Source organism: Hipposideros armiger, unplaced genomic scaffold, assembly GCF_001890085.2.
Source record: "Hipposideros armiger isolate ML-2016 unplaced genomic scaffold, ASM189008v1 scaffold_660, whole genome shotgun sequence".
Lineage (NCBI taxonomy): Eukaryota > Metazoa > Chordata > Mammalia > Chiroptera > Hipposideridae > Hipposideros > Hipposideros armiger.
Genome location: NW_017732010.1, coordinates 262,508 through 277,360, shown reverse-complemented (window position 1 = coordinate 277,360; position 14,853 = coordinate 262,508). Strand labels below are relative to the sequence as shown.

At 34.1% G+C, this 14,853-nt stretch overlaps 1 protein-coding gene across 2 annotated transcripts in view; it reads right to left on the bottom strand.

Moving 5' to 3' along the window:
- CALCRL (calcitonin receptor like receptor) overlaps positions 1 to 14,853 on the bottom strand; it is a 100,023-nt gene that overhangs the window by 33,283 nt on the left and 51,887 nt on the right. Inside the window, exons 2-8 of one of the 2 annotated variants that reach the window (XM_019626136.1) lie at positions 8,971 to 9,061; positions 8,702 to 8,790; positions 7,500 to 7,590; positions 5,119 to 5,251; positions 2,833 to 2,943; positions 2,619 to 2,731; positions 921 to 1,012 (exon numbers count right to left, since the gene is read on the bottom strand). In XM_019626136.1, the coding sequence (XP_019481681.1) occupies positions 921 to 1,012; positions 2,619 to 2,731; positions 2,833 to 2,943; positions 5,119 to 5,251; positions 7,500 to 7,553 (503 nt within the window). In that variant the 5' untranslated portion in view covers positions 7,554 to 7,590; positions 8,702 to 8,790; positions 8,971 to 9,061. The remainder of the gene's footprint in view (positions 1 to 920; positions 1,013 to 2,618; positions 2,732 to 2,832; positions 2,944 to 5,118; positions 5,252 to 7,499; positions 7,591 to 8,701; positions 8,791 to 8,970; positions 9,062 to 14,853) is intronic. The other variant, XM_019626137.1, reaches the window with a different exon arrangement.

Here is a 14,853-nt window from a genome sequence, read left to right as displayed (position 1 = left end):
GAATATTTGATGGACTATGGACTCAAAGTTGATAATGCTTGAGTTCCATATGTAGCTAACATCCAACTCTAAAAATTTCTGGATTTGGATTATTTTGATGTGCCAGTACTCTATTTGGTAACAAGCTAATGATTGTTACTAGGAGGGAGAAGCGAAGGAAGAGAAGAAGAAGACAATATAGCTAATCATTCTTTACATTTCATGCTATAATTATCGGTGGTGATCAAAATTATGAAAACCACATTAATACATAAGATAATGTATGTATGTTTTTGGAATTTACTTTCCTATCAATTTAAAAAATCATTTGTTGAATCTAGAAATTGGAACTTACTCTTCCCCCATACCCCAAAAGGAATTGTAATTTCAAGTAAAATTCAATGTATAATTTCATCATTTTAATGACAAAGCCCCCAAACCAGCAAAAATAACCTAACATTAATATATTGAGATTATTATCCTCATAATATATATTAAATGTCATTGCTAACATTACTTATTCTTGTTACTTATTCTTCTATGAATTGAAATTTCATATTCTTGGTCATTACTAAAATTGACCAAGAATATGAAAGTTCAATTCAGAAGGACTATAATATTTGATAGTGTTCAAAGCAAATACACACAGGTTTACATACGGATTTTGGCACCCTCCTTACTACATAACTTCATTTTTGCATGTCTACTAATTTTGTAAAGTTGGGCTTACGATATTTCATCAGTTTTCTCTCTATATATTTTACAAAGTCAAGATAAGGTTAACATATTTCAAAGTATTCTAAACATTCAATTTATTTCAAACGTTATACATCATCAATATTTCATATATTTTGTCAGCACATAACATAAACATGCACATGACACTGCATTCACCAGAAATAATTGGTAAGTTAAAAAAAATGTATTTTCTATGTACTTACTTGAAGTAAAAGAATATGCCAAGTGAGATAAGCAGTGATGCAATAGATAGTCCATGTCCAATTATAGTCAGGTAAAACAAATTCAGTGCAGTCTATAATTTGTATGCATAAAAAAAAATTAAGGTTCATATCAATATTATAATACTGCATGTGTAGAAGATCCAGTTCAATAGAATAAATTACATATTTAAAAACATGTGATCTGATAGCCTTGTCAGTTAGCTTGCCAACCAATAAATGCCTGAATACAGGTGGAACGAAGAATATTTATGCAAATTTATCCAGTGACATCAAAATTTATAAATTGTATGCCCTTTTTGTTTAAGAAATTAGAAGTTGTATGTTAAATATACAAAGAAATGATTTTATTGACCTAGGTTGTGTAATATATGAAACTAGCATTTTATATTTTGAAGGACATTGACAATTTTCACTCTATCACTTCGTGCACCTTAAATCAAAGGCTATTTGATGATTTTCTTTTTGTTGTTTACTTAAATGCCAGATAAGGCTTTCATTCCCAACTGGGTTACTCCTTTTCCTTTGACATATTTGAGGCTCTGAGACAAATCTTAATATGGTAGCTTAGCTATGGTCTATAAGAAAATGTTCTGACTTTCCCCTGGCTTTGACTTCCTTGACTTTTTCTTTATGATTTTTATTTTTCTGTATTCTGTTTATTTGTAATCTACCATTTTATTGCTTATTTTTATAATTCTTTTCAAACCCTTCTCTAAATAAACAAAGAATACCTCATTTATAATTATGATAGCTGACAGTTATCAAGTACTTTCTACATGCTTGTTAGTTTCTAAGTATTTTCCTTGTATTAAGCCCATTTTTATGAAAATCTTGAGAGTTGGTTTATTGTGATCCCCATTTTATGCATGAGGGGATTTAAGGCTTGCTCAAGGTCACATAGTTGGTAATGGGCAGAAACATGAAGTCGTATCAGGACTCAGTTTTAATCACTGTGACAAACTGCCTTTATATATACACACATGTGCAAATATATGGAGGCACTTTCTATCAAAGCTTTATTGTTATGACAAGCTGTGCCTAACCTTGACTTAATGTATGGTGTTAAAAGCAGGATTTGAGTGAGAATGTGACCTAATAGCCAGTCAGAATGAAAGCCTTCTGCTGAGGGACAGATAGAACAGTTTCAACCCTGCTGGTCTTATCTTGTATACTTGAGCACGTTCCCTGAACATAATTCTAAAAATTCCACCACAAATCAAAATTTTCCCTTTGCTTACACTTTTTTTTTTTTAAGCTGAGCCATCCTGCCACCAGTTGGCAGCTCAGCGGCTGCTCAGCTTGGGCCGGGAATCGAACTGCTATTGCTCAGAGCTCAAACTCTTGAGTGAGCTCTTAACCAACTGAGCCACTTGGCCGGCCCTGCTTACACTTTTAAAGTATGTTTCCCCACCCGCCTTTGGAAAGTTTGAAATTCTAATACTGAGACATTGACTTGTAAATACAGTATTACCTAGCAGAATTACTTCCTCAGTGTAATGAAAGAATCAATATTAATAATTTCTACAAAGATACTTCTCTTACAGTTTTTCTCAAAGTATATTATGGAATGGCTTTACAATGGAATGGAGTACTAGCTAAATTTTCTTCATACTGTATTGGTAACTAACTTTCTAAATAGATAGTGTAAATTAAATTTCAATTTTAATTATTACGTACCTTCACTTTCTCATGTGTGTTCACATTACACTGAGTGTAATTTGTCCATGTCCTGTTGCTTGCTGGATGTCTAAACCAGTTTCCATCTTGGTCACAGATCTTTGTAACTTTTTCTTTAAAATTAAAAAAATAAATAAAACAAAACAGTGATTTAATTAAATTTAGGTTTATTAAGTGGATGTCAAAGACATCATATATAAATTTCTGCTATTACCTGAAGGATCAAAGTCCTGAAAGTAATCAGGGCAATGCTGCATTGATTCCGTCCCGGCTGCCACATCATTCCAGCACAGCCAGCCATCCCAGGTTCTGTTGCAGTAGATGCCTCAGGGAAGAGTAAAAATTAGGGATTACTACTCCGTCTAGGTAGACATGAAGACATGCATTCTTAATGGTGGCTTCACACTGACATGGAATAAAGATTGTCTACTGAAAATGAAGACGTTATATAAAATCTAGTCAGGCACCGCTTAATGACGGTGATATGTTTTGAGAGATGCATTGTTAGGTGATTTTGTCATTGTGCCAACACCACACAGTAAACTTACACAAACCTAGATGGCCTAGCCTACCGCACACCTAGGCTCTCTGGTTTACCACCTTATATGTGGATCATCATTGACTGCAACACTGTCATGCGGTGCATGAGTATGCAGCAATCACTTGGATTTTTCACCAAGTAATTATTAGAATAATTAATTTCTAAATTAAATATAGTGATATCTAGAAAAAGCTTAGACCATGAGTGTTGCATGAGATGTTTATTATGTCTAATAGATTTGCACAGCAATCTCAGAATTAATCTAGGCCTCATGTAAGTAGAAAAAAATTCTATTGCCCTGAATATCTAAATAACTCTAATTTTTAAAAAAACAACCTCGCATGATCTCGGTTTTCTTTCCAGTGATTTCCAAGTGCTTATTTAAATAGTTTGTCTCTCTACATTATTAAATAAAGTGCATTTTGTGGTCTGTCAGAGAAAAATTTCCTGGTATTATTTTAGAAGGCATCTCAAACAAGTCCATGTCATTGCTCAAAAGATTCTATCTGATAAGCGAGAACACTGGCAGCAAAATAAATTACAAGGTCCAGAATTTTTCAAACTGTGTTGTCTGACATTTGAGTGAGACATGAGTAGGTATCCCATTTAAAAATGTGCTGTGGTTCAACAACATTGGGAAATACAATATTAAAATAAAAACAGTTCTTTATTGCAATACTTTCTGGAGTATTTAAAATTACAAAGTGTGTTATGAAGTTCCAATAGGAAAATCTATTAATGCAGTGATTCTAAACTTATTTAGTCAGAAAATTATTTTATTATGAAACCCTCATGAACCTATTTCTGTTGTTCAACAATTAGATTTGAAGCATACTTTTACATATATCTAGATGATTTGGAAGGTGTTATTCAATTGTTTTATGCTAATAATACAGATTTTAATGGAATAAAATGAAAAGCTGGATTAGTTAACACGGAATTTGTATACCAATATTTCAATACTTGATAATTCAACCCCTATTGACCTAATATCAGATAATTTGTCATTGTCTGGCATATTTTACAGATATTTTTTAACAGGATAAATATATAATAAAAATATTTGAGCAGATATGTGTAAATACTTCTCTAAATATGAACAAATTATATTGTTCACTTATATTAAGGTTTTAAAAGTTTACCACGGTGGAAAAACCACTTATTTTTTCTTTCTCACAAGCAAGTTCATTTTGACAGCTATAGATATTAATAATAATCTACTTTTAACATTTTATTTATGTAAACCTTGTAGATTGTACTATCAAATATTTTTCCAGGGCTGGCCGAGTGGTGCGTTGGTTAAGAACTGGCGTGGGACGCCAGAGGACCCCGGTTCAGATCCCACATATGAGGGCCAGTGACACTGCCCTCTACAGCTAAGATACTGAACAACAGCTCAACCTGGAGCTGGGTAGCCATGAGTCTCCGGTGATGGCATAGGCTGCAGCCCTTGCTGCAGTGGGTTGCCATGGGCTACCGTGTGTAGCCAGCAGCCGCAGTGAGCGGCAGTCCAGAAGCCGGCAACTGATCTGCCTCGCCCGGGGAGAGCGCAATGATGGTGCCAATTTGGGCCAGTGAAACAACGTCCTCCACAACTAGACTGAAGAACAAAATGACAGCAACTTGTCTGTTCCCCTTCNTGATGGCATAGGCTGCAGCCCTTGCTGCAGTGGGTTGCCATGGGCTACCGTGTGTAGCCAGCAGCCGCAGTGAGCGGCAGTCCACAACTAGACTGAAGAACAAAATGACAGCAACTTGTCTGTTCCCCTTCCCCCAATTCCCCAATAAAAATCTTTTTTAAAAAATTAAATAAATAAATAAATAAAATTGCTCATGTGCCAGAAAAATTAGCAACTAACCCATTTATAATAATGAAACTAAGAAACCCATAATGGTGTAATGGGGTCGTTTTCTTTTAGAAAAAATATCAAATGCATTTAAAATTCAAGTCATGTTTACCTTCTGTTTGTTGAATGGGGTCTTGCATAATTTTCTGGTAACATTCATATTGAGCTGTCATGATTTTATTTCTAGTAACACCCAACTGATTCAGGTCATCATGACCCTCTTCTGGTTCTGCTATGACAAGAATCTAAGGAATTAAAAAAAATAATAAAACTTCAGCATTGTGAAAATGTCTGTTGTAGGCAGTCTGTCACAGTAGAAAACAATAACTGGTGATGTGCTGCCTGGTCAACTGGCTCTGGGGGGAAAATCCTGACTGGTAGTGTTTGCCTCTTTCTCAGTAAATATCCCCTATCACGTCCAACTTCAAGTGACCAACAAGACATTGACAACAGTAGAGTAGGGAAGACCAGTCGATGCTTGGCTCTCTAAAGCCTGTGGAGGCTCGGGCGCTCCAGGACATGTGCTGTGGAATGCAGGCAGAGCTGTATTCAAAAGCTACCACTACATTTTCGCCTGCTCTGTGAATGTAGGCAAGATAGTCAACCCCCTAAGCCTCTGCTTTCTTTTCGTAAAATGGAATAAAATGGTATCAAGATAACAGAGGGGAGTATATGGCACATGATAATGCTCATAATTGTTGCCATTTTTATATTTTGATAATCAAAATATTGAAAACTTCATCTGTGATGTCAGTAAGTAGAATTTTTATTCTGGGCACATCAGTTAAGATGTTGGAATCTATATATTATATCCTTCCAATTTAGTAGCACAATTTTAAGCTTCAAGTCCACTTTGATTTTTACAATGCTTTTTCCTATTTTGTAATGTGAAGAATGTACAAACCTCTTTTCAACTTTATTTCTTCTTAATTTTTGCATTATTTCTATTGATTATTTTCCATAAGCAGTTGTCTTTCTACTCTTATTTTCTCCCCTTACTCTTGATTTTCTGTTGTCTAGCAGAAAGTTGAATTTATGATGTCTAAATAGTAACATTCCCTCAGCGTGTGGTACCACTCAAGTTTCAGCATCACCTGACCACCATTTAACATGAACTCTTTCATTCTTTAGTTTTAATTTTCTAATAAAGATGTATGCAGCAGTTATGCTGCACAAGTAATAAAGAGAAATTCAAAACATCAGGAAAATTAATATTTTTCTCCTGCTTTCAGTAAGTTTATAGAATCGCATAAAATCAATATATTTACTCTTACTTAAAATAAAAACTCAGATTTGCACACTGTCTGAGAAACTGCCACAGTTCCTTCAATCACAATAATCGGATTGGTAATCTGTTACAGAATTACCTGCTGGGAATCAATGTTGGCCTGGGAAGCTCATTGGCAAGCTCGGTGGAGGGTGTGAGCTAAAGAAACAGGAGTCCTGTTTCTTGAATTCTAGTCTATTTATCCAAGATAAGGTCTACGAAGTGCAGAATTTGGACTTCTCCTAGACTTGAGAATGTTTTCGAATACAAATGCTGACAGGAATGTAGCCTTGCTTTTTTCCAGTTTAGGTTTTCTATATTTTTCTTGAGTTTCTTTGTTTGAATCTCTGTGGGGTTTGCTTGGAAACACCACAGGAAAATTATTTGCTGGCACAGAAGTAGGTGAGATTATGTCTCTCAGTTTCTCATACATATAATGAGATAAGAATACAGTTATGATTTTATGTGAAACAGAGAAAAATATGAACAAAATATTTCTGCAACTAAAAATAAAATGAAACATATAAGATACATATTTCCTCCGGTATAGCAATTGCTTTTTAGTCACCTTTTGTCTGCTTTGCCCCTCTAGCCCTACATCCCACATAGACATGCAAAGGTGCACATGAGGTCACACGCTCGTGTACACACCTGCCCCATACTTAGCATCAGTGCCTGCTAGAAAATGGACACTTAGTGCTTCTTTGAATGAATGGATGAGGAAATTAATTTAAAATATAGTGCCTGGTTCTGAATTACTTTTTTTTATCAATATAAGTCAATCAGTTGGCAGAATGGGAGAAAAATCAACAGGTTAGGACCTGTGTTTTTAATAGTTTTAACTCAGAATCAACAGGTCTGGTTGAAAACATTTTATCTACTATGTATGACTATAGAAGTATTCTTTTTTTTTTTTTCAAACTCTGATAATTACTTTTGTCTGGTGTCTTGCATATTGTATTCATTTACCTTCCTCACTTTGACATGCCCCATACCCAGCCGTGCCACTATCCTGTAGTTCCTGCTGTGGGGTGAAAAGCCTTCAAGTGTACACTAAAAGGAATCAATTATTGCTGTGTTGATTGGATGTAAAAATGTACTTAATTTATGCATCAGATAACTGCATGTCATTTTGTTGTGATTCACCTTTACCAGCTATAGATATATTGGAAGTTAAAACAGAAATACTCATAGATAGGCAGATACTTAGAAAAATTTATGCTTACCATAAAAAAAGGCAAGAGAAGCAGAAAACACAGCATACACTTTTTCTCCATCATTAATGCCAAAAAAATATGCTATATAATATAAATCAAACTGCAATAGAAAATAAAAAGAATTTAATTCATCCATCAAATTTATGAAATAAATATACATGGCTCTCAACAGAAAATTTCTTTAAAACTACACAATAACTTTGCTTTAAAGATTTGATTAATAGTCTTATGTATTACCAGTTTAATAGCATCATGCTTTAAAATATTAAAGAGCTTCATTAAATACATTTTAGGTTAATTTAATTAGTATTACAAGCAAGAAAGCTTCTTACATATATATATTTTGGTAATAGAAAACATTTTGTTTACCAAAATTGGGATAAAATGATTAACATCAAAATAAAGAGTTTTGCAAGAACATAAATGCACATATTTTGATGACATATTTACTATAAAGTTTACCTTTATTTCCTATAAATATTAATCTCATTTTTAATTTTCTGAGTCTTCAATACTTTAAGGGAAGAAATTGCTAATGGACCAATTTCTTGAGAATCAGTATCCATATTTCTTTTAAATGGCCTTATAATTTAATAGAAAGTATGCTTCACTGAATGATTCAATTGCTTTTATAACCACGAAATAAAAAATCCCCTAAGTCATCTACATTATTAAACATAGAAGATGGATAATAGCAAAAAAAATATACTTCTTTTAAATATTTCTAATGATCAGTATAATTCTGAGCTAATGAAAAAGGGCGTCCAAAAAACCACCCTTTTAATAAAATTAAAAAAAAAAAAACCTTAACTTCTTAATTCTAAGAGACAGACATTGCTGGGATAAAGTCTCTAATGCTCACTCCCTAGGGGGTCCAATAGCAAGCTTCTCTGACAGTATTTTTATGAGATATGAATTATCCTGGTATAGTCATGAAATATATTATTTACTTAACTGAATGTATAAAATACATTTTTCAAAGAAGATTAAAAAATCCAATCAATAGATGTTTGCCAGTGAACTATGAACTTAGATTGAATTTTGTTAGGAAACTTGTAATGATTTTTATTACAGGGCAAATGTTAGAATAAGAATTAGAAAGAAACTTTTCCACGTGTTTTGCTTATTGTTTTTATTATCACATGAAATGGGAACATCCCATTAACTAGCACATAGAATCTATGCCATTGCTTCCCTCACCAATGACTCACCTGGGAGCAGCTTTTCTTTCTAAGTGTAGCACTCTTTTGGATAACGTATTCTCTTCTGTCTGCTGTACTGGGATTTATTACTAGTTATTCTTAAAAATATAACCAAAAATTAGAAACAGTGTATTAATTTTAGATATTAATAAAACCATGCATGTTGTAACAGAAGAAAAAAAAATGAATCAAAGTTTTTGCAATTCAGTAATTAATGAGTTGATAGTTCAGTTTTTATTACATTTTACCATAAGAAAATCTAATTTTCCAATACTTACATGCACAATTGTCTCCAGACTCAAATCACATTTTCTCTTGGATCATATTTGACATTGTCTTGAAGAACTTCTTAAATCCTGGGGTCATGACCTGAAATATTGATTGATATAATTATTAATATCATTTTAATGAGCCAAAGTAATTTATATGATATATTGAAATTTTTAAAAAGAAACTATTAAAATGATATTTTTAAAAGTTATTCCAATTTTGTAAAGTCTCTTTCACTTACAATATATTTGAGTTTTGTCACACATATTTGTTGTTTTCCATTAGATGGAAAAACATCAAATTTCATTTATCAAGGATACTTGGGATACTGAACAATCTATTGGGTTGTCGGAAAAGTCATGATGTATTTTTATATGTTTTTCAAAGGTAATTTATTTATATAAAGAACAAAGATCAATCAATGATGTTTTCTTCGATAACTTTTTGCCATCTTTCAGTGAGCTTCATAATTCCTTGTTCTTAGAAGGACCTCTTTATTTGCAAAAAACTGAACAAAGTGTTGATTTACAGCCTCATCTGAATTGAACGTTATACCACGCAAGGAGTTTTGAAGAGGGCGAAATAAGTGGAAGCCTGATGGCGCAAGGTCAGGCAAGTATGGTGGGTGTGGCAACACATCCCATCCAAGCTCCAATAATTTTTGCTGGGTGATCAAACTTGTGTGTGGTGGTCTCATGTTGTTGCGATGGAACACAACTCCTTTACAATTAACAAGCTCTGGACGTTTCTAGATGATGAATTCATTCAAACTGTCCAATTGTCAGCAGTACACATTCGAACTGATTGTTTGGTTCCTTGGTAGGAGATCGAAAAACACGACACCTTTAAAATCCCACCACACTGAGAGCATAACTTTCCTCTGATGAATGTCTGCTTTCAATGTCGTTTGAGGCGAATCATCACATCGGGACCAAGACTGTTTGCACACCACATTGTTGTAAACAATCCACTTCTCATCACCAGTTATCAGTCGCTTCAAAAAAAGGATCGTTTTCCTCACGTTTAATGAGTATATTGCAGATGTTTATATGCGCCATCAAATTAACTTCTTTGAGTTCATGAGGAACCCAAATATCGAGCTTGCTTACGTATCCTGGCTTCTTCAGGTGGTCATGAATGCTTGAATGATGGATGTTCAATATTTCTGCAATCTCTCTTGTTGTGTAACATGGGTTTGACTCGATCAATGAATGTCTTTTTGTCATTATCAACCTCAGAGGGCCTCCCTGACCAAGGAGCATTGTTGAGATCAAAATCACCAGCACGGAATTTTGTGAACCATCGTTGGCACTGACATTCTTGTAGAGCATGGTCACCATAAACTTTATGCAACTTTTCACAAGCTTGGTGCACGTTCTTCCCTTTAAGGAAGTATAATAGTAAAATATGGTGAAAATGCACAATTTGGTCTTACATCTTCAGTTTGTTGTAAAATCTCCAAAAGTGAACCAAATTACTTAATTTTTTTTTAAAATGAAGCTAGAACTGTCAGCTGTCAAATGACATAGCAATAACATACACAAATAACTCTAGTACTTCCAAAAATAAACTAGTGCAATCTATTGCAAAAATGCGTCATGACTTTTCTGACAACTCAATAAATGAATGTTTTATCTAAATTTCAAAGAATTAGAATATTACAAAAAGATTATAAAATTTAACTATAGTTTAATCTTCCTTTCAATAACTTTCTTTAATCATTTATTGGAATGTGGTGCTATTAGTCTTAGTTATACATATCTATTTCTCTTGCTGGTAAGGTTTCTCAAACATAGAGACTATATCTGATTAATCTTTGTATCATTTGTGACTGGCAGTTAATTTATATTTGCTTTATAAATTAATGAAAATGAGCCAATAAAGTACTTCCTGGATTTTAAATCAAGAACACTAATCATAACTACTAATTAACTCTCATTTCTTCTATTAGAAGGCTTTAGGTAGTATTTGATTCTGTACTGACAATGAAAATTGGGGACAAAAAGTTCTTATATCAACCTGTTTACTTTCCTACAAGATAAAGTCCTGAAACTATTCAGTTTTGAGTTCTGTGGTTGTTTGGATATTGAACAAAGTGTAGTGTACTGTCATGACTTTGGAAATCATAAAGATTAAGTCAAATTTAAAATGGTAGTTCACGTTTTTCTGTACTGAATATATATAATACAGAAATATACAAATAAGAATGTAAAGAAATAATATTCTATTTGGAAATCAGATAGGTTTTTATGAAATAATACTTTGATGATTTACACATGAGTCAGTATTGAATTACTTTTAATCTGTACATGGATTCAAAAATCAAAAGGGGAAAGTGCTTTAAAAACATGTTTGGAGTTTTCCCAAACCCAATATATTTGAAACATATTTCACCCAACATTAGCAGTTATTATGCTTATTGAGTAGGCTTCAAAATCAGAGTTCCCAAAAGCATCTTAATGAAATATCTTTTACTGTTCATTAGGTCATTCTGGCACTGATATTGTAAGAGGACTCATAAAATATTTATCAATGCTAATCATTCCACATTTATAGCTTTCCTTCCTCACCCTATTCCCTAGCTATCTAGAAAGGGGGCTGCTAGGAACAAGGTTGTATTTTGCGCTCTGTAAACTTATAGCACTTCTAATCAAAGGGTCAGATCTGTGCCCCTGGGTTTACTAAGGATGCAGCAACAAGTTTGGATGGCAGTGTTTCAAACACATGGTGGACACTTGTACTCTCTGTGATATCTGGCAATATGCATTGCATATGGTGATCCAATTCGCTTGAGTCATCTACTCTATAAAGGACTTTTCAAATTTCCCTGCCAGCAGACATATGTGGTGAGTGGTAGTTATGGAAGAATCACTCCTCTCAGCAAGAGTTCTCAGATCAATAATGGAGGAAACATGACTGGACATGTAGATAATGCCATTGCAGATACACCTGGAAGTCAATTTATATTGAGTCTCATATTGGTAGATGTGATTGTTACCAGGAGATGTATGTTGCATTTCTCGGTTAAGCTCATTCATTCTTTGCCTACTGTGTCTACTAAGTTCATTTGGCAAGTGGTTCTTCCTTCTATATATTTAGCTTATTTCAAATTTATCTTTACTAAAATACATTTGATAGTAATTAGCCAAAGCTAGTTAAGCAAATCATTGTGAATCTCTTTCAGATCTTGTTAAATTCTTTATTGACAACTGAGTTGCATGTTGCTTTGTGAAATATGGTAGTTCCTTTTCAATTTTGAGGAGCGATCAAGTATATATGTACAGCAGCAGGTCAAGATAAATTATTAAATCTGTCAGTGGATTTTTTTTAAGTGTGCTTAGATTTGTTTAATAAGAAAAGGACCTCTTCAAAACTGAAAAAGCTCTAATTTGAACTGTTAAGGGAATTTGTAATCACAACAGTACCATGAGCAGTTCCTGGCATTTTCTCTAATTGTTAGCCTTAGGAATCCTATAAATGCATTTTTATTTTCACTTCTCAAATTTAAAAAAAACAACTGAAGATTTGGTTCCACTACTAGAAACAAAATGATTTTCTTTACTGTTCACATGGAATAAAAAAAAAAAAAAGCTTATTTCTAAATAGTCTCATGCTTCTTGCCCAAAGATTCAACAACACAGAATAAAAATGATTTATTTCATCACAGAAAGAACTTTGAGAGATAAAGAATGTCTTAAAACCTCGAATAACTTTTGAAATACAACTTCCTAGTCACTCAAGGTTTTATGCAACATCACTCTGGTTTCATTTTTTACACTCGCCATGGACCCTGCATCACAGGACATTTTTCATGGATCTACATTTCCAGGCCCATACATTTTAACCAATCTTCTTGGCTTACTCCAAAGGAAAGCATTTTTTATTCTACATAAAAATTATACATAAACGTAACTTAATAAATACTAGTTTATCAGAACACAAAAACATAAACCCTGTAAATGCATACCAGTGCCAACTTTCAACTTCCACTTCTCTATTTCCAAAATATCTTGGATTTTTACAGGCCCTATACCACAGTCCAGTTGCTATGAAACTGGCTGACAGTGGCATTCCCCATACATATCTAAGTTGCCATGAAGTGTCCCGAACCTTTGTGTAAGCAAAGCGAGGCTGTTTTCTTATCTAGTACATGCCTTAGTTTGTGGTATGTTAAACAAGCTATATTTCTCCTGAATCTGAACAAGGAATAAGCGCTCCTCTCCAATCCCCGTATTCCATACCTGTAGGGCAAATGCAAACTCCTTCCTGTCATTCTAACTATTTAGAATAGATTGTGCCACTGGGAAAGATGTCAAAATGCATGCTCCCAGTTACCTATTATTTTCTCTTCACTGTTGTTTTTGTTTGTTTTCTTTTTGCAAAATCTGAGTCTTTATACTAGAATTATTCTTGCAAAATACTGTCTTTACTTCCAATAGGATCTTTGAGATAGAAATGCCAAGGTAAAGTTTTAATTCCCCACCCCTATCATGGCCTAGAATGCCCCTAATATTTCAATACATGAAACCATTAAGAAAAACAAAATATAATGAGGTTTCTCTTTCCTAAAGATCGGTTACTGATGTAAGAAACTCAAACTATACATCCTTTTTTATAAGATTGCTTGGGGCTTGCATTAGTTTTAGGCTATTGAATGAACAGGTACCAAGTCACCGATGTAGCATGAACCAGTGTTCCACAAAGTGTGGGTTCATGGATCACCTACATCAGTCACCCCCAGGACTTGCTGAACATTTTTTAAGTATCTGCGCCCGACCACAGACCCTCTGACTCCATCTTTGGGAGAAGGACTTGTGAATCTGAATTTTTAATAAACACCTGAGGAAGTTCTTAGCCTGTTAAATTTTGAGAAGTACAGTATAAATGCATCTTCCTCACTGGAGCATGCTGAGACCGGGACACACATAAATCTCTGTCTCTGGGTCCTGGGCAGACAATTTTGAAAAGAACTATCAAGCATAAATCAAGCAAAATCATTCTGCAATGTCCCAAGCACAATTAATGTCTCAGAGCTCCCAGAATGAGTTTTTCAAATACCTATTTTACAATGTATCATATGATGTTGTAATTATTCCCTCCTGTGTCTGTTTGTGCTACTACATTGTGTGCACAATAGGAATAGGACATGTATCCTATCTAGCTCGGGACTCCAAGCCCTGGCTGGGTGGGGACAGAAAGAGGTTGTGCAGAAAGTGTGTTTGGATGAATAACTTACAAAATGAATTTAATCAAGTTGAAGAAAACTAGTGTTTTGGGGTGTTATTCACCCTCACAAGCATATTGTAATTTCCTGACACCTTTAAACAAACAAACAAAAAAGAGCATTGCCTAAATTCTACTCCAATAAATCCAGACTTAGTTCATCTTGATTGGGGCTTAGGGATAAGCCTTAGGAGATAAAGTTAGACCTCAAGCTAACAGCCAGCAAGGAAATGAAGACTTCAGCTCTAAAGCTTCAAAGAATTGAATTCTGCCAACAACCTGAATGAGTCTGGAAGTAGCTTCTTTCCCAGAGTCTCCAGAAGAGAACACAGCTCTGCCAACACCTTGATTTTGGCTTTGTAAGACTTGCAAACTATCCACACTCACAGGACTTCTAACCTATAGAACTGTGAAATAGTAAATATGTATTGTTTTAAGCTACTAAATGTGTGACAATTTGTTACAGCTATGATAGAAAGGTAATACAAATCCTTACCTCATAAAAAATTGCATTTTCCTATCAAGTATAAGTCATTACTTTCTGCTTCCCAAATGGCCAGTCGTTCCTCTTAACCTTAGAATACATTCATTACAGAGGAAGGCAATCATATTAGCTAGCAGAATTTCTTTCCAGCTGCTCTTAAATTGCTGTGCAATATAGCTCTTTT